Here is a 19,045-nt window from a genome sequence, read left to right as displayed (position 1 = left end):
GCCCCGCCCACCGCGCAGACCTGCCAATCACTGACGCCATTCATCCAGCCCACCAATCAAGTTGCAGACTATCAAATTGCAGAGACAAATGACAGTCACACAAGTGTTTCGTGTTGTCGTCCTTTCGTTTAATGGCTCAAACCAAATGTTAACTTGGAAATAAAACAAACATGAGAACCTAAATACAAATGTTCTTTTACAGTTAGGCCATTTTCTTTTCTGAAAACACACAGTAAGACCACAGCAAACAAACCAAAGTGCAAAATCAAGAGTTTTAACAATACAAGCAGTAGTGTCTCACACAAAAACATAAATAAATCAAAAGACAAATGGCCCTATTGTAAAGACAAAGAAAGGGAAGCTGTTCAGGCAATAACAAGTTAATTTGGCAATGGTATAATATTATTATTTATCATAAAAGCAAAAACAGGTAAAGGAATCCCTTTCCCATGGCGCTCGGAACGATAACTGAAACAATTTGTGAACAATTAAATAAAATGAGCCCACCAAACACACTCTTGAATTCTAGAGCTAGATTTCTTCAGGCTCAAGGTTTCAGCATGGTTCTGGGAAAGGGTAGTCGAAACAGTCTCAAGCAGCTCTGCTGATCTCATCTAAAAACTCCACCATAATGTTGTGGATCCAGATGTCATTGTCCTCTTGTGTGGTGTCCACAAGGTAGACAGAGATTTTGCGCTCCCAGGGCCATTCCCCCTCCTCAACTGACTCGATCTGGGCCACCAGCGGCTTTTTCTCAACATGGTTACGAAACACCATAGAAGCTTCCTCACACCAGACCCCTTGCTTGACACCTGAAAGCAAGTATTTTACATGTAAATAAGAAGCTTTAATACATGCATTAGTTTTGAGGTGACTTGTAATAAGAGCTGGGTGATGCATCAATTATTTACAATATATTTGCCATTTTGACGACAACAAAACATCAATACAGATCAGTACTGTGATGATTTTAAAGGTGCCCTAGATTCAAAATTTGAATTTACCTTGGCATAGTTGAATAACAAGAGTTCAGTACATGGAAAAGACATACATTGAGTTTCAAACTCCATTGCTTTCTCTTTCTTATGTAAATCTCATTTGTTTAAAAGACTTCCGGGAAACACGTGGATCTCAACATAACACCGACTGTTACGTAACAGTCGGGGTGTACGCCTCAATATTTGCATATGCCAGCCCATGTTCCCAACATTATGAAAGGCATTAGACAAGGGCAGCCAGTAACGTCTGGATCTGCACAGGTGAATCAACAGACAGCGAAAATGGCAGATGGAGCAATAATAACTGACATGATCCATGATAGCGTGATATTTTTAGTGATATTTGTAAATTGTCTATCTAAATGTTTCTTTAGCATGTTGCTAATGTACTGTTAAATGTGGTTAAAGTTACCATCGTTTCTTACTGAATTCACGGAGACAAGAGCCATTGCTATTTTCATTTTTAAACACTTGCAGTCTGTATAATTCATAAACACAGCTTCATTCTTTATAAATCTCTTCAACAGTGTAGCATTAGCCGTTAGCCACGGAGCACTATCAAACTCATAGAGAATCAAATATAAACATCAAAATAAATACTTTACTCACATAATTCGAAGCATGCATACAGCATGCATGACGAACATCTTGTAAAGATCCATTTGAGGGTTATATTAGCTGTGTGAACTTTGTAAATGCACTGTATTATAGTCGAGAGCTCGTGTGGTAGGGAGCACGCGAATTAAAGGGGCGGCGCGCTGAAAAAAAATCAGTGAATAGTTAATGATGCCCCAAAATAGGCAGTTAAAAAAATTAATTTAAAAAAATCTATGGGGTATTTTGAGCTGAAACTTCACAGACACATTCAGGAGACACCTTAGACTTATATTACATCTTGTGAAAAAGCATTCTTGGGCACCTTTAACATTTTTATTTGGTTGTTAATTTTCCGACAGAATATGCTGTCAGCCTTTTGTCACGACTCGTTTAAGATAAATGTACTTTATGAAATGATTCAAATTAAATCAGAGATGCTATTAATCACCGATTTCACACTTCATTTGTACAATCATTCAAAACTGTTCACAGAAGGCCCTGTGCAGAATGTCACATGCTTTAAAAAAGTATTAGTAAAAAAATAAGCATGTAAATATTACTATTTTTTATACTGATCCATATATAAATATTACGGTGGCGCATTGCTGCAACATATTTTTTTGTCGTAATAACCAGATGTCGTTAAAACAACATCTTTTTATATAAGAACGAGATGTTATCTTTTCTCATAATAATATGTCATTTTTGCACATGTGGAGGATGCTGTTTTGGGACACGATTGAAGTACAAAGCATTGTTAACAACATAAAAAACAATAATTTAGCGTCCAAATGTGAATATAGAAACATATGGATTTGTGCCAAATGAGAGCAGAGCCCAACGCCGGTTTCAGTTTCGCTTTAAACAAATTCATTTAGGCTTTAAAATAAATTTGTTTCTAATGAACGCCACTATAATTATGCCAGGCACACATTTAACGACTAGCTAAAACATTCTAAGACTGAGCTCAACATACAGCGATTGTTTCCTGCGACTGAAGCCGTTTTAAATACTTACACATGGAATTTGAACACCGATTGTAATCGCAGGCTCTGACTGGACGCGTTTGAGCACAGTCAGTCATAAGTATCAATTTACATTCATAATCGCCTAACAATCGTTAAGTGTGTGCGCGGCTTTAGTTTATTTTATACTTATACACTACCGGTCAAGTTTTTGAACAGTAAGATTTTTTAATGTTTTTAAATTATAAGTCTCTTCTGCTCACCAAGGCTTTATCTATTTGTCCAAATCGACATATTAGAATGATTTCTGAAGGATCATGTGACACTGAAGACTGGACTGAAGACTGACTGAAAATTCAGCACAGAAATAAATTACATTTTAAAATATATTCAAATAGAAAAATGTGTTTGCTGTATTTTGGATCAAATAAATGAAGAAGAGACTTCTTTTAAAAACATAAAAAAAAAATTAAAAAAAATCTTACTGTTGAAAAACTTTTGACCTGTAGTGTATTTTTCATTCTTGTTTTATATTGAATACCTTTAAAATTAAAGGATTTGTTGAGGAAATAGCTTATATATGTTTATAGCCTAATGTTTGTAAACATTTATTTTTACATGTAATAATAAAATGCGACTGATACACCAATGCAATTCCTCTGGGGGGTTCTCAAAAACTTAAGTCTGACCCGGTGTATGCGACAATCAAGTGCAACTTATTCTCCAGAAAATAAGGTATAGGCTAAGTTATAAAATTGTCCATTATAAAAAAAGTGCATATTTACAAATGGGGATATACGGCAATAAAATAATTGTGTTCATTACTCCCACCCACATTAACTTTGGGTTTAATCTCAGTTATAGGCAAATTATGAGGAGTCCTTGGAAAATTTTCTGTCTCATAAGTTTGAGAAAGTTTGGTTTAGATGGACTATCTGTGAACTGTACACCAAATCACAACAATCTCATGTTATGCCATTGATACAGGAATCAAAAGGTATTTTACGCTATAACCGCTTCTGCTTTTCGAATGCGCCGAAGTGTGATAAAGGCACTGATCTAGGCTATATAAATTCTCTATTATAGATCAGATAAAGGCATATTTCGTACACGTCATGTAAAAATATGTCGTTTTAAGGACATAACACCTCTTTATCACAAGAAAAGATGTCATTTTAACGACATCTCGTTATTACAACATAATTGAGTATAAAAAATAAGTAGTATAGCAAAATTTTCTTACTTTTGAAAAAAAAAAAAAAAAAAAAAAAAAAAAAAAACTATACTTCCTTTAAATATTCTACTTTCCAACATTGGGTGTTTGGCTGAAATATACTGTATGGTTCCTCTGAAAGATAAATAATCCTTTCAGCCATTTCAGAGCAAATACAGTATGTTTATCAAATACTAGAAGGTGGCTGCAAAATAATCAAGATATAATTTTGTTTTGAGCTCCATTTGGCTCCAGCTTCTCTCTTACCAGCCAGCTGAGCAAAAATGCCCTGGAATGGCAGCTGCCTGAACTCATCGATGAGTGGTTGGAGCTGGGAATAGTTGATCAACTCGTACTTCCCATAATCCAGTTCGTACACAGAGACTAAGCCATTGGTCAGGACGCCTTTTACCAAAACACGATGCCAACTATAGATAAAGACAGCGAGGTGACAAGAAGAAGTTAGTGAGAAAAAAAAGAAAAAGACAGAAATTTATTTACTTGTGTTATTCAGGTGAGGAATTATAATCAGAGGTGCCATTCAGATCTCACTTGTTGTCAATCTTGGCAGCGTAGACGTTATTTTTCTGGATGTTGATTTGGGTTACTTCCTGTTTGTTGTAGAACAGGATCATCTCTCCCATCAGCACCACTAGCTTGTATAGCTCCTGCCACGGCTGCAGCACAAAGTGCCCAGGGTGGCATGCAACTGACACAAACACATCCATGTTTTGCCCAACAAGCGGCAAGTCCATCTGAGGAGGCAGTGTGAGGGCAGTAGACTGTGTAGGAGATGTATGGGGGTTGTCCCCTGCCACTGGCAGGATAGTTTCGGAAACCCTGGCGATCTTGCTGAAGTAGGCACCCCGTTGCCAGAATGGACATGAGGATAGCTGGTGGTTAATGCTGCTCTGAAGGTCATGAGCTCCATTGCCACTGAAGAGGTAGACATGCACAGTCCTGGTCTCATCAAGCTTGATTATCTAAACGCACATAAACATGCCAATAAATGGACATTGCAATATTTTGTTTTTATGCAACATATAAATACAGGAACTTTCACTAGGTGACCTGAATAGCTCTATTCATTCTAGAATTATTAGGTTGATTTTGTAAAGGAGTGCATCTACATAATAATAATAATAATAATAATAATAATAATAATAATAATAACAATTTTTTAATCTGAAGTCTTTAAGGACAAACCATCCTTTTCAATCTGAACAATTTGAGAAAACTAGGAAAAATTTGGGTGTTAATTTGATTAATCAAAGGCTACATTCCTACTGCTTTTGACATCCACTATAACTATGAAATAATAATAATAATAAACTATATAAGTAATGACTATTGTACTGTAAATAAATTAAAAAAAGTGTTGTTAATAATAATAATAATAATAATAATAATAATAATAATAATAATATTTTATAGCACAACTGTACAATTACAATATTTACATTGTAGTTTCTTAATTTCAAAAGTAAAACCAGGGGCCTGTACCGTGATGGTAGTTGAACAAATTCAGAGTTATAGGATTAGTTTCAAGTTGACAAAACCAAACCACTCCAATCTGGCTTTGTTGGTACCATGATGCTGATCATCAACTTTCTCTGTCAACTCAGGCTTTGATCCTGAGTTTTTGGAGCATGTGCACATAAATGTGTGTTAGGTCACATGTAGTAATATTTAAAGAGTTTATTTACAGCTTAATTGTATTATATATGATCTGTGTATTAATAGTCTAAATGTTAATAATAACTGTTAAACTAAAATTGCTTGTATGTAATTAATGTGCTTGTGTCTAAGTAATGATTAAATCCAGACAATTTTATCGTTATTTTTTTTTTTTTTTTTTTTTTAACAATATAGTGACCTTTAATTTGGAGGAAGAGACACTGGGGGAGTGACTTTATTGTGTTGGAGGTGTCAGCGTCACTTAGCTCACATCTGATTGGTCCAATTTCAGTTTGAGATCTTTGACCCAGAACATAACCTGCCCTGGAGCAGGTTAGCTATGGAGCATAAGTTACTATGGTGATGAACACAGCTAAAAGCAAAGTCATTTTCATGGTACCTAAAACCCATGATTGGCGCAAATTAATCTGAAACTTGCCTGGCTAGCCAGCTAATATTACTTAATATTCAACAATATTACTGATCTTCCTGCACTGACACCATTGTATGTGAACTGAACAGAGCTGGACAATGACAATGTTTTCTCCAGAGCTGTTGTATAGATAAATGAACTAAATTAATAACTAATACATTTTACAATGAAAATGAATCAATACTAAACTAACTTAAGCTGGACAATGACACCATTTTCTTCTAGAGCCACTGTACAGCCAAAACAAACTTTGTAACATTATTTTTCTATCACTGTAAAGCTGCTTTGAAACTGCATTTTAAGAAGCGCTATATAGATAAAAGGTGACTTGAATTGATGCCATAATGCAATTTCAAAATATCGTGCATCCCTACTTTGGAGTAAGAAAATCAATCATTAATATCTATTTTTCAGTAAACATCAACTGAATGTACAATACCTTCATGCAGCTGGGGGCTTTGCTGAGGACTGTCTCTCTCAACCACAGAACAGCTTCAGGAGGCCAAACACCCCCATCTGCATTCACGTCCTCCAGGAGGCACTTTATAGCCTACAAGGGCAGAAGTATATAACAATTACTTTCATTCATATCTAAATGAGTTATTTGAGCTACTTTATTATTCAAAAACAAGAAAAAACTAAAACATAAATGACGTAAATGAGACAATGACCTGCACATCTGTAGTAAGTGACGAGCATGAATGGAAATGAGTGAGCAAGAATATAAACGTGTGTACCTGAGGTGGAATGGTGATGAGCTCTCTGAGGTAGATTGGCGGGATCTCTCTGAGCTCACTGACCTCCAGAGAAGCAGGAAGTCCCAGATCCAAAAACAAGATGTCCAACACTTGGCTGCCATGAAGGTTAATGATCTACACACAGATGACACACACATTCTACATTTAACCAATTGAACAAATGTAATTTTCACTAGAGCTGCACAATACTGGGGGGAAAAAAACGACATTTAAAAAATGCGATATTTAGTTCTTCTACAACAAATTGTGATATGAAAACTGGAATTTTTACTCAATGACTTCAATAGCTCTATTTGGAAAAAGTTATTTTGTAGGGTAGTACATCTGCATATAAAATTCAATATTCACATAGAAATTTCTTCATTTTTAAACATTAAACCTATGTGCTTTTATTTTGGCAGAAAACCACAGGAAGTCCTTAAAGTTTCTCCTTTGTCGTCAACAGTTTTACAAACACTTCTCATTACAAATCTAGTGAAATGACTGTCACATGTTGCATTCCCAAATGCATGTTATAAGCAAACCAAAGATGAGGTTCGTGTGGAGCAGCATTTACTGCAAACCGTATCATGAGCTTCACGTGTGTAAATGAACATAGTGCCAAGCTTCATTTTGAAACCCCCAGCAGATACATTTAATTAAATTGCAGCCCTTGCAATTTGGTAATTGCATTAAACCATATTGTGATTTTGATTTTGTTGCAGATGATTTCCATGAACAAAAATCAGCAGCTTACAAAAAAGCCTAAAGAACACTAACATTTTCATATGGTTTTAACAAAAATACCACAGAAAAAACAACTGGACTAACTAATAGAAATTTCAAACATTATTAAAAACAAGTAAACAGTAATAAAATAAAAATAAAAATTAGCAATAGCACAAATGAATACAACAGGTACAGAAATTGTAAATCAAATGTAAAATAACGGCACAGTTTTCTAAAAAAAGTTTTATAAAATAAAAAAAGAAATTATAAAAAGTTTTTTAAAATATAAACAGATTAATCCTTAAAGTTAAAAAAGTTGTTCGGTCAGTTGTTCGGTTTCATTTTCCTTTATTCTATGGTTAACATTAATGACAGACTGCAGCAGGTTTATTAAGCTGCTGTCACTTTATGACCTCATGCAGGATCCAATATACTGTTTTTTATATTATATATATATATATATATATATATATATTATATATATATATATATATATATAAAATCATGTACATATATTGTTATATGTACAATATCTGTTACACATGCATTCTGTTTCTCAATTGTTCACCTTCAAAAAACGAGTTTACCAAGATATTTTGACAATTTTGTGTGTATTTGTGCATTCAAGAACTCAATTTAGTATTGCACACTATATGAGGTGTCTCTCTGTGTCGAAATGAGTTCTCTTTCAAGTCTTCTGGCACTTGAAAATGGTTTGAAATCACATTAAAATGCGCACACATGAATCGATAAGTGGAACTGAAATTTTAATTTTATTACAAGTATGCAATCCTTGACCTTAAGTATCCGATTACAGAATTGGAATCGATTTTTGATTCCCAACCCTATGTGTGAGGACAGTTAACTCCAGAGATAGAACATGATATGAGTGATGAAGGGAAAAAGCAGAATGTCTTCTCACCTCTGCTCTCGCCCATTTGCCCTTGTATTTAGCTAGACACACTTTCCCGCAGAATGGTTTGGACACCAACAGCTCCCATGTTAACTTAGAAACACATAAGAGACATTTAATGTTCCCACGATCATATACACCTAACAGATGCCTAAAATCAAAAACACTGAATTTAATTGTTTTACCTGAGAGATGAAATGTGACTCAATCTTGTCCATGATGTCTTTGAGTTTGGCCTGGCCTCGAGAAGGCAGCTGACAGTAAATACTGCCATCAGAGCACACATTTGTCACACACACGTTTGTGTACACGCTGTTCACCTGAAGAGACATGAGGGGAAAAACATTATTATTATTCATTCATTTTGTGAATTTATTCCTTTTTGTTTTTTGGAAAAATCCAATTTAATAATTTTGTGATTTTATTAATGATTGACCTGTAGAGGATTCTCCATGGACTTATCCTGCAGGGCTTTCAAGCATACAGCGTTCACATTGACATCATCGTTCTGAGAAGTGTCATACAGCACAATAAGCGGCGTGTCCTCTCGCTCCACAATCTCAGCCAATAACGTACGACCAACAGCTAATGACTCCAGAGTCTTCAGAACTACCGCATCTGTACTGAATGGCTCTAGACCTGACAAACACAAGTAAATGTGAACACAAAAAGTAATTATGTAACATATTGCTCTCTCACACATACACAAAGGCCTCTGATAAATGTTACCTGCAAGTTGGCATGTGGTTGCCTGGAAGGGAAGAGTCAGGAATTGATCCCTCAGCTGGAGTATCTTCTTCCTGCTGACCACCTCAAAGAACCCATGATCCACACAGTACACCTACGAAAAGGAAAGATGATGTTAGAGGAAGTTAGAGGCACCAGCCTTAAATCAGAACTGGGCGGTTTTTGCTCCAAACACACGATCACAACCGGACAGTTTTTAGTTTGCAATAATTTCCCAAAGTGTAATTTGTGTGGAAATATCACACAGTCTGTAAACAGGACATTAACATAGTTCAAAGATGGGACACGCTGAAGACAGGCACAAAGAAGTGAACAAAGATGCTTGAAATATATATAAATATAAAAATATAAATATTGAATTGGGAGTGGGGGTTTATATCTGGATATGGATCTATGATAGGGTTGTCAAAAGTACTGACTTTGATACCAAGTCGGTACTGAAATTTAAAAAAAAAAAAAAAAAAAAAATGTGATCAGCATTTCCCCCTAGCATTTTGAGCACTGTTGAGGAGATTCATAAACACCTCTGATTGGCCAATGTGTTCTCGCACTCAACATATATATCTGTGATTGGCTACAATGATCAACGCTTCAAAAACACATATATGTGTGTGTGTAACCTACAGGTTCTTTTGTGCCCAAGATTTAATTAGATTTAAATTATATTTTAATACATTTCTATATATGAATACATTTCTCTCTGGTTTTGTTTGGCAGCTGTAGTACATTTTATGGTTATTAGAAGAGCAGAAATTAAAATCACAAAATTAAAAGGTTAAAATAAATATGCACAGACTAAATTTTAATTGGTAAGATAAATCTAAACTCAGTAGTTGGGCTAAAGTATATTGGTTTACCCCATTACAATAGTCCATTTATAGTTACTATCATAAAAAATACACTTACTTGTAGGTTTAAAATTGTACATAAGGCACATTTAATGTCCAACATCAAATATTTTAGCAAAATATATATTTTAATCAGAATTATTGCGTCCCGTCTGTTTAGCGAGAATGCGCACAGCATTACTCATTCACTGTGAAGTTTAGCAGCAAAATGGAAATATTTGCATGACTTTCTAACATTTACAGATGGAGTATGAACTTATGAAAAGTAAGTTATGCACTAAGGAAAACACCATGTCTCAAACGCATAAAATAGCACAAAATGTATGCTCTTTCTTATGGTGGATCGATTTGATCCATGATCGACCTCTAGGGTTGCTTAAGAAAAGCAATTTTCACAATTTTCATTGTATCTTGACTAGGTAAACCTGGATCAAATTAGCAGGACTGCGTAAACTTCAATTACATTTTATGAAACCACTTTAGCCCCAACCCATTTGTTCATTCAAGTCAGGTGTTGGAGTTTAATCCTCGCTTTTCTTAGCATCTTTTATGAAACAGCCCTCTGCTCTTAAGTTGCAGAAGTGGATACAGAAGAGTCTGGTACCTTCACGTTGTCCTCTGTGACCTGGTGGACCTGAGCTCTCAGTACTGCATCTTCCTCCATCGCAACCGCCACCAGTTGTCCAATTTTTGGGGAGAGAAGACGAAGTCCAGCTCCAACTGTAGTATAGAATTGAAGCATGGCCTCCTCCATCACCTCCAGAGCTTTAGAGTATCCATCCCCCACAAACCTGAAAAATAAGACACCATCATGAATCCACAACCTTAAATAATGCAAATAATAGAACTAGAGATTTATCTTATATCTAATATTAAAATACTAGTTTTGTGAGCATTACCTGAGAACAATGTTGTTGCTGCTGACCTCCATCACCAAAACAGATAGAAACTCTGTCGCTGGGATAATCAGAGGAGGCACATGTGGATTGCTGGCACAGAGCATAACCAGTGGTGGTGGGCGAGGACGGGGCTGCGTCTGCACCTGACACGGTAGTGTGTACAGTATGGCTCTCTTTCGATTGTCCGGCATGGGGTATTCAACCATACACGTATCTGCCAACAAAGACAGATCCTCCAACACATACTGCGGAAACTCGCACCTGAGAGACAAGACAAAGTTAAAAAAAAGTTTTACAAATAAACTAATATTTGTGTGATATGTAAGGTGGTCAGACTATTTTTACTATAATTTTGTTCAACATAATGCAGACTTGGTGAGCGTATGTAACTTATTTTTTCTTCTTCTTCTTCTTCAAAAAAAAAAAAAAAAAAAAAAAAAAAAAAAAAAAATCTTACTGACCCCAAGTTTTGAATGGTAGTGTATAGTACATTTTACTTCACTTACACTAGTGCTAGGACAAGACTGAATATTCAGTGATATATGCATATGCATATATGATGATATGCGTATTTTCAATTACAGCTGCAGTTAAGAATAGCATGCTAATAAACCACATTCATACTATTTTAGCAGTATGCATTTTTTTCTTGATTTATTTTTGTTTGGATAGCCAAAAATGACAGTTTACACAACTTTTAAAAAATGTAAACAATCTAAATTATAGTATTATAATGATAAATGGACTTCTGTTCAAAATTTCCACTGCATACTGAAAATAGTATGCAGTGCACTTTACAAATATTCAGTATACAGCATAGCATCCTACCCAAAGGCCTCCTGGAAAAGCTGTGGAAGTGCATGAGCCCACAGGCCCTGGCTATATTTATTGAGCAGCTGCCGCAGTTTCTGCTTGATCTCTGGAGTCAGAGGCTGGTGAGAGGGCGGGGTGGAGGGAGGGGTGATGAGTGCGTTGGGCTGAGCTTTGGGTGTTTCGGGGAGAGTAAAATCCATCATGGTGGAGTTGGGCGATGTTGGGCTCAAGAGTGTTTGGGATTTCTGGGTTGAAGGAGGAATGTTAATGGCAAGAGTTCTGAGGATGCGGGTAGTTTGCTGGGCAGGTGTTGGCTGTTTCCAAGATGCAGTGTTAGGAGACTGCTTGCATGGAGCTACAGCAGGCACAGTGCTTGGTTTTGGGGCAGGGTCCAAGACTGGATACACCAGGCGGTCCACTATGTTATTGCTGCCTGGCTTTTCAACCTAAAGGACAGCAGAGACAAAGAAAACAAAATGATCATATATCATATAACAACAGTCACCATCTTTATTACATTATGAGGTTCAGTAAGTAATTTCTCTCACAGTGCAGATGTGTGTCCATGTCTCCACTTCTTTGTGCATGTGGAGCTCTTCCTGGAACATATCCCTATAGAGCTGAGGGATTTTGGACAGCCAGACTCCACTGCTGTACTTCTGCAGAAGCTGTTTGATTCGACCCTGAACCACCGCAACATCAGCACAGTTTACAGGCTTTTGCTGAGCTGAAGAAAACAGAAACAAACGTCACACTTAAATTGATAGATCAAAAAATAAAAAAAGAGGAGATTATAAAAGTAAAGTAGCATATCCTGAGGAAAATAAAGTGCAGCAGTGATGAAATATTTTTGTAGGCCAACCCAGAAGTTACCTCCACCCTGGTTCCCTAGACAAAAAGCCAACAGGATTTTCCCAATGGCTTTTGGATTACTGCAGAAAATAAGCTCTATGGCTCTTATGATGCTTAAAGGTTTTGTTCAGGTTAATCTTCAGAAACGTGTTACAAATATTCAAATTGTCACAGAAATACTGGGATAAAAGTTTATATTTCAGATATAAACACTGATGTCTACAAAAGCGATCAAAATAGAGAAAATCAAATAACAACTGTATCAATTACATTGTTACGCCAGTAGGTGGTGACAAGTGAGTTTAATTTGTGTCATTGAATCATTAATTCAAGAGATGCTGATTCATCCAGTAATGAAACAAGTGAGTCATTCAATCATTCATTCAAACAGATTAAAATTAAACATTTTAAATAGACTGCAGCAATTAAATTAAATTACATGTTATTTTTTTTAGTTGTCTATTCAGAATCGTGGGAGAATCGTGTTCTTTACTTTAAAAACAAAATATTGTGATTCTCAATTTATTCAGAATCATGCAGCTCTAGTTTCAGGCTTCGGTCTTGTCTAAATAAAACACTGTATCTGAGCCAACATAAACTTTACCGTTGTCATGAAGAAAATACAAATATTTTTAATAGGGCAAAACGTGTGGTTTACCTGGTGTCCCACTGGTCTTATAAGGTTGAGTCTTTATTTCTGTATTGATCTTGTTGGGTACAAATGCAGTCCCCCCTAACCTGAAATCACACAAGTGTTGGGATGAATGTATTGAGAATGTTTTAGTGCTCACAAGTGTTTTGTCTCACATCACTCACCCTGGTGATTTCCAGTTCTGTTGCCGGGAAGGAGCCCGGGAGGAGGGGAGGTCGGTGCTGTAAAGCTGGCGCTGGTTAGGGTAAAAACTAGATTTGGATGCGGTGCCTCGAGCGGGATGAGTCATGTGTCCCGGTTGCCGCAGAGACAAGCGAGGTTTGACTGCGAAGACCAAAACAGTTAAACCACATCAATAAACAAGCACATACCTCGAAGGGCTACATGACGGTCTGCAGGATGCTAAATAGTTTGTGGCATTAGAGCGCAACGGTGACCGAATGCCACAGATATAGCCAGCACACATATACAGACAAGCTTGGTGGGCAAAGGCACAGCATTAAACCCTTTAATAAGCTCTCATGGGACGTGGGCACAGAAACTAAGATTTTCAATGTCAGAGTTAATCCCATTAACTTGATTAATGTGGTTAACATGCTCTTTAAAAGAAAAAAACAACTTTAGTTTTACAACACACACACAAAAAAAATAAAATCCATTTAAGGTTTTACACCTCACAGAATTTAAGCTTTAAGACCTTGCGTGGTGAAAATCAAGTTTTTAATGTTGTTTGTGTGTCTATGTGGTGTTTTTAATGCTTTAAGACAAACCATGTGCAAATTCATAAGTCAACACCATTGTTGAGTATTTTCTCCTTAAAGCTACATTAATCTAAAGAAAGTTTCAAAAACGCGGTTTGAAATCAATGGTATTTGTGACGTCAAAAACTACCATGTAACTGATCACGTCAACATGCAGGCAGGCTTTAGCATATCATGAACTATGCTGCGAAGTAGGGGAGTCTCTAGAGAAGCCAGGTTATCTCTGAGTATTTTCCTGTTGATATGAAAAATCGGGTACATTTAGCAATATAATGGGTGAATTATATACGATGTATATATGATGAACTATGTGCCTTACTCCAGCGACGTTCTGAGTTGTTCAAAGTGTTTCTAAGGATGTTGATTTTTAGAAGGCAGCTATCTGACTCAGATGGCAAATGGGAACATTGTTTGTGTAACATTAACAACACATTATTAGCTGTTTGATAACGTAGTCAAGCATAAGGCTAAACATTAATTACCGTTATGTGTCCGACGTTGTAAAGAGTGACACATGAAACGTATTACCATTCTCATACATCGACTTTGTAGACGACCCTGTATAATTCACTCTTTCACTTCTTCTGAATCAGTTTCTGGTTCAAAGATTTTATGGCTGAATTAAAGGGTTAGTTCACCCAAAACTGAAAATTCTGTCATTTATTACTTACCCTCATGTCGTTCCACACCCGTAAGACCTTCATTAATCTTCAGAACAAAAATTAAGATATTTTAGTTGAAATCCGATAGCTCCGTGAGGCCTCTATAGGGAGCAATGGACACTTCCTCTCTCAAGATCCATAAAGGTACTAAAAACATATTTAAATCGGTTCATGTGAGTACAGTGGTTCAATATTAATATTATAAAGCGACGAGAATATTTTTGGAGCGGCAAATAAACAAAATAACGACTTATTTAGTGATGGCCGATTTCAAAACACTGCTTCAGGAAGCATCGGAGCACAAATGAATCAGTGTATCGAATCATGATTCAGATCGCGTGTCAAACTGCCAACGGCTGAAATCATGTGACTTTGGCGCTCCGAACAGCAGATTCGACACACTGATTCATCTGTGCTCCGAATCTTCCTGAAGCAGTGTTTTGAAATCGGCCATCACTAAATAAGTCGTTATTTAGTTTTTTTGGCGCTCCAAAAATATTCTCGTCACTTTATAATATTAATATTGAACCACTGTACTCACATGAACCGATTTAAATATGTTTTTAGTACCTTTATGGATCTTGACAGAGGAAGTGTCATTGCTCCCTATGGAGGCCTCACGGAGCTATCGGATTTCAACTAAAATATCTTAATTTATGTTCTGAAGATTAACGAAGGTCTTACAGGTGTGGAATGACATGAGAGTAAGTAATAAATGACAATTTTCATTTTTGGGTAAACTAACCCTTTAAACCAGTATTTCCACTTGCCAGCGTTTACTACAGTAAAGTTGACCGCGTGGATCTCTGAGCTGGTGTGAGTGAGTGGAGGCGGGGAACCGCGTATACTAAATTAAGCAAAGTGTAGAATTACATTCAAGCCATTTTAAGGCATGAAGAAATATTTTTCACAGGAAAAAACATTTAAATATGTCATTTTGGTGATCAAAGATGAGTTTCAAGGGATAAAAATATAGACTACAGGGGGACTTTTAGTGTACTTTAAGATGTGCTCTGTTAATTTATGAACAGCAGAATAATACAGAAGTTACATTCATCAGATACTTTTGTCCAAAGCAACTTAGAAATGAGGACTTGAGGACAAGTGATTGATCATAAGGAGATGATAACACGAGAAGTGCTTGCAATACAAAGTTCAATTCAAACATCACCTAGAATAGCACAAGCTAGAAAAATTATTAGAAAATATTGATTGATATATTAGAAATATTGATGATTAGAAAATAGTGAAAGCATAGAAGCATTTTATTTACAAAAAAAAAAAAAAAAGTTGTATAAGAAATATGTGACATTACGAAATACAAAACTTGACTGAAATGAACCACGAAAAGGACATCATATCAGCCAAACAGCGTCTCTTACTGGGGCTTTTCGTTTGTTTGTGCATGCGAGTTACCGTTATATGAAAACAAAGAGGAAGACTTTGCTCTCATTTGGAAGTTCAGCAATTTAGAGCAGCCGGACTTCTTCACATTCTTCTGCCGGGCGACCAGCTGTGCGATGTGTGCCGTCTCCTCACACACACCAGCAAAACACATGACCTACAAACATACACATAAAGTCTGTCACATTATAGTTTGATTCTGGCATGATGATACATAGACTAATCAATAACATTTTCTCTATGTTTTTCTTTGTGTGTGTGTATATGTGGTATTTAACAGGAGGAGAAGCAAAAATTAAATTATCGATTCACAAAACCTGTAATCGTTTCACCATGGCCTATTTATATAAAATCTCAATGATGCTTTTGTTTTCACACAGCCTGAAGTTCATGCGCAGCATTCGTAAACAAAAGATAAGAGGTCTATTAACAGATTAACTGACTGCATCACCTCCCCAGCACTGGAGCGTTCAAGCCGCACCACACCAGGAATGCTGCGCAGAAAGCTCTCTAGATTGGCATGGCCGAACTTCCGGTAGGGAATCATCTCTCCTGTCAGAGCCCGGTAATCTCCTTGCAGGCGGGCCATGGCCACACCGTGCTTACTGCTCTGAAGAACAGCTCGCAGCATCTTTTTCACCAACTCCACGTCACTCATCCTGCACTCAAACACAAAGCCAATTGAATGAAGACACTATGGCTGCAGACAGCATTTTTGTAACCTAATGAGTTGCTAGATAGGATCTTGGGCATCGCAGGCACATTCGGAGTCGGATGAGTTATGAGCTACTCAAAAATACTGTCTAGGTAGGCATCTTACAGTGAGACTGATATGCTTTGAAGGTTTATAGTTAGTTATGGCTGTGGTAATTAATGAATGTTCAGAGTCTACATAACAATAGAGCAACCTATCAAACTAAAGCTGTGTATAACAGAACAATGGCAATATTTTGATTGAAAAGTTCAGGTCAGATGGATTAACCCCTAGAAAACCTGTTTGATGTATATATAATACTATAAAATTTAAATTAATGTGTGTACACTGCTTAATTGTTATTTTAATTCTATATCTATATGAACTATTTTACTTGAAAATAACAATTAAGCAGTGTACACACATTAATTTAAATTTTATAGTTGTTGAAAAAGTTATTCATGTTTTTCCCCACTTAGTTTTCCAAAAACGTATGAACATACATGAATATTATGAACTTATAAAACTCTCACATAAGCTTTTATGAACTTATTTGTCATCGACCCTTAGACTGAAATTATTTTCATGTAAAAAGTAATGGTTCATGCTTGTTTTTTATTTTTAATGTCATACTTATTCATATTACAAACATTAACCCCAAAAATACAGTTTACAATATTTTTATGTTTTAAAGCCGTAATTATTTTGGTAGTAGGTATCAGCCAAGATAACCTTACACTTACGAAAAACATAAAGCATTTAATCACTCAAATATCAGAAAGAAGACAGGCGGGAAGGAGGAAGCTTAGCTAACTTTCATCAGACAGTACGTTAATTAACTAGCTTATCAAGGGACAGGCATCTGATTTAACTTTATTATTCCGTTTCTTTTAACTTGTAAAGAAACTTCTTATTCCCAAAATCATAAAAAATATGACCAAAACATTATTAAGGGAAGTATTATTAATTAAACTCACCTGATTGCTTTTTCTCTTCACACTAATCTAGCCGTTTAATATCGCGCGCGCGCGCACGCACGTGTATTTGCTATCCCTGCAGCTACGTCATACGACGTCATCTGAAAAAGGACTGAGGTCAAATGTCATAAAGCCAAAAAATAAATAAAATAAAATAAAATAATTCAGCTGAATCCAAGTACGTTATTTACTATTCTATTGTATTTACATAACAAATTAATAAACAAATATATAAATATATAAATAAATCCCAATGACCCTGACTAGACTATTGAAGGCCCAGCCCTTTAAGATAAAGAGTAGAAAATTCTTTGTCAGCATTTAGTATTGTAAAAACCTATTAAAATGAGCAATCTTGCTCTGTAAAGGGGCTGAAGGCAAAAGTGATAAATAAAACTCTTGCTGTGAGAATTCAGGGTGATGACAGTCATGTGCTCACACACAACCCACCTCTGACTAACTAAATTTAAAAAACTATTCACTAAGGAATCAGTAGAGAAAAATCTTTAGCTTCAGAAAAGACATTTTATAATACTATTCCTACTAATGGATGAATGGGCCTAGATATGTTACTGACACCTCTTACGCATCACTAACAAAAAGTATACTTTTAAGTACCTCTGAGTAATATTAATACTATAGTGCATTGTTTATGATAAACATTCAATACCATGCTATATTACTTATCACACTATTATGGGAATGGATATAAGGAACACAGTTCAGTCTTAGAGGTAAGTTTTATTATAGTCTATGATACTGTATACAAAGATGTTATGGACGATCTGACCAACATCAGTTCACAAAGATTTATTTCAAATAAGTGAATTCTAATTATGCTAAAAATATTATTCATGGACTTACAAAATGTACCAAAACAAGTACCATAGTAGTATTTTATTTTTATTTATTTATTTTGGACATTCACCATGAAGTTAATTCACCCAAATAAATATTTCACATTTTTCTTATAAAATACTATTTGACCAATAGCACTGAACAAATCAAACATTCAAATTTTTTTCAGAAGCTCATGAAAAGCATTAACCCAGTACTCCCTGCGAAACGATCGGTCATTTTCGAAAAAACTGTAAATGCATATGCTTTATATAAACAAATGATCGCCTTCCAAGTGGTTCCGCACTTTACGCTGTATGTCCTACACCTTCCCTATTCTACTTAAGGAACGAACGCGGCGCCAGTTAAATTTTATCTGTAAGTAGAATAGGGAAGGCGTAGGACATACAGCGTAAGCTTTTTGGAGAATACGGAAATGTGGTTTTGGCGGAACCACATAGAAGGCGATCATTTGTTTATATAAAGCATATACATTTACATTTTTTTCAAAAATGACCGATCGTTTCGCTAGATAAGACCCTTATTCCTCGTCTGGGATTGTTTAAAGCCCTTTGAAGCTGCACTGAAACTGACATTTGGACCTTCAACTGTTTGGTGTCCATTAAAGCCCACTATA

General features: G+C 35.9%; 1 protein-coding gene across 1 annotated transcript; it reads right to left on the bottom strand.

Moving 5' to 3' along the window:
• Positions 1-106: 106 nt before the first annotated feature.
• tdrd7a (tudor domain containing 7 a) lies at positions 107-17,705 on the bottom strand. Its single transcript, XM_048197299.1, has 18 exons — positions 17,572-17,705; positions 16,352-16,559; positions 15,913-16,057; positions 13,238-13,397; positions 13,080-13,159; positions 12,118-12,296; positions 11,585-12,015; positions 10,757-11,017; positions 10,462-10,648; positions 8,992-9,103; positions 8,699-8,901; positions 8,448-8,582; positions 8,272-8,355; positions 6,621-6,755; positions 6,323-6,433; positions 4,326-4,756; positions 4,041-4,201; positions 107-812 (listed from the first exon to the last, which is right to left on the bottom strand). The coding sequence occupies exons 2-18, from the start codon at positions 16,556-16,558 to the stop codon at positions 592-594; spliced, it is 3,243 nt and encodes a 1,080-aa protein (XP_048053256.1). The 5' UTR covers position 16,559; positions 17,572-17,705; the 3' UTR covers positions 107-591.
• Positions 17,706-19,045: the final 1,340 nt, after the last annotated feature.

Source organism: Megalobrama amblycephala, linkage group LG7 (genome assembly GCF_018812025.1).
Source record: "Megalobrama amblycephala isolate DHTTF-2021 linkage group LG7, ASM1881202v1, whole genome shotgun sequence".
Classification (NCBI taxonomy): domain Eukaryota; kingdom Metazoa; phylum Chordata; class Actinopteri; order Cypriniformes; family Xenocyprididae; genus Megalobrama; species Megalobrama amblycephala.
The sequence above is the reverse complement of the archived record's forward strand: the minus strand, read 5'-3'. Positions and strand labels throughout refer to the sequence as shown.

Excerpts from the sequence above, each read along its gene's own strand:
- tdrd7a (XM_048197299.1), bottom strand. The coding sequence starts at position 16,558 with ATGAGTGACGTGGAGTTGGTGAAAAAGATGCTGCGAGCTGTTCTTCAG. Across the intron at positions 12,297-13,079 it reads TAAGACCAGTGGGACACCAG|CTCAGCAAAAGCCTGTAAAC; the intron begins GTAAACCACACG and ends TGTTTTCTTCAG. Across the intron at positions 9,104-10,461 it reads TCACAGAGGACAACGTGAAG|GTGTACTGTGTGGATCATGG; the intron begins GTACCAGACTCT and ends TCCTTTTCGTAG.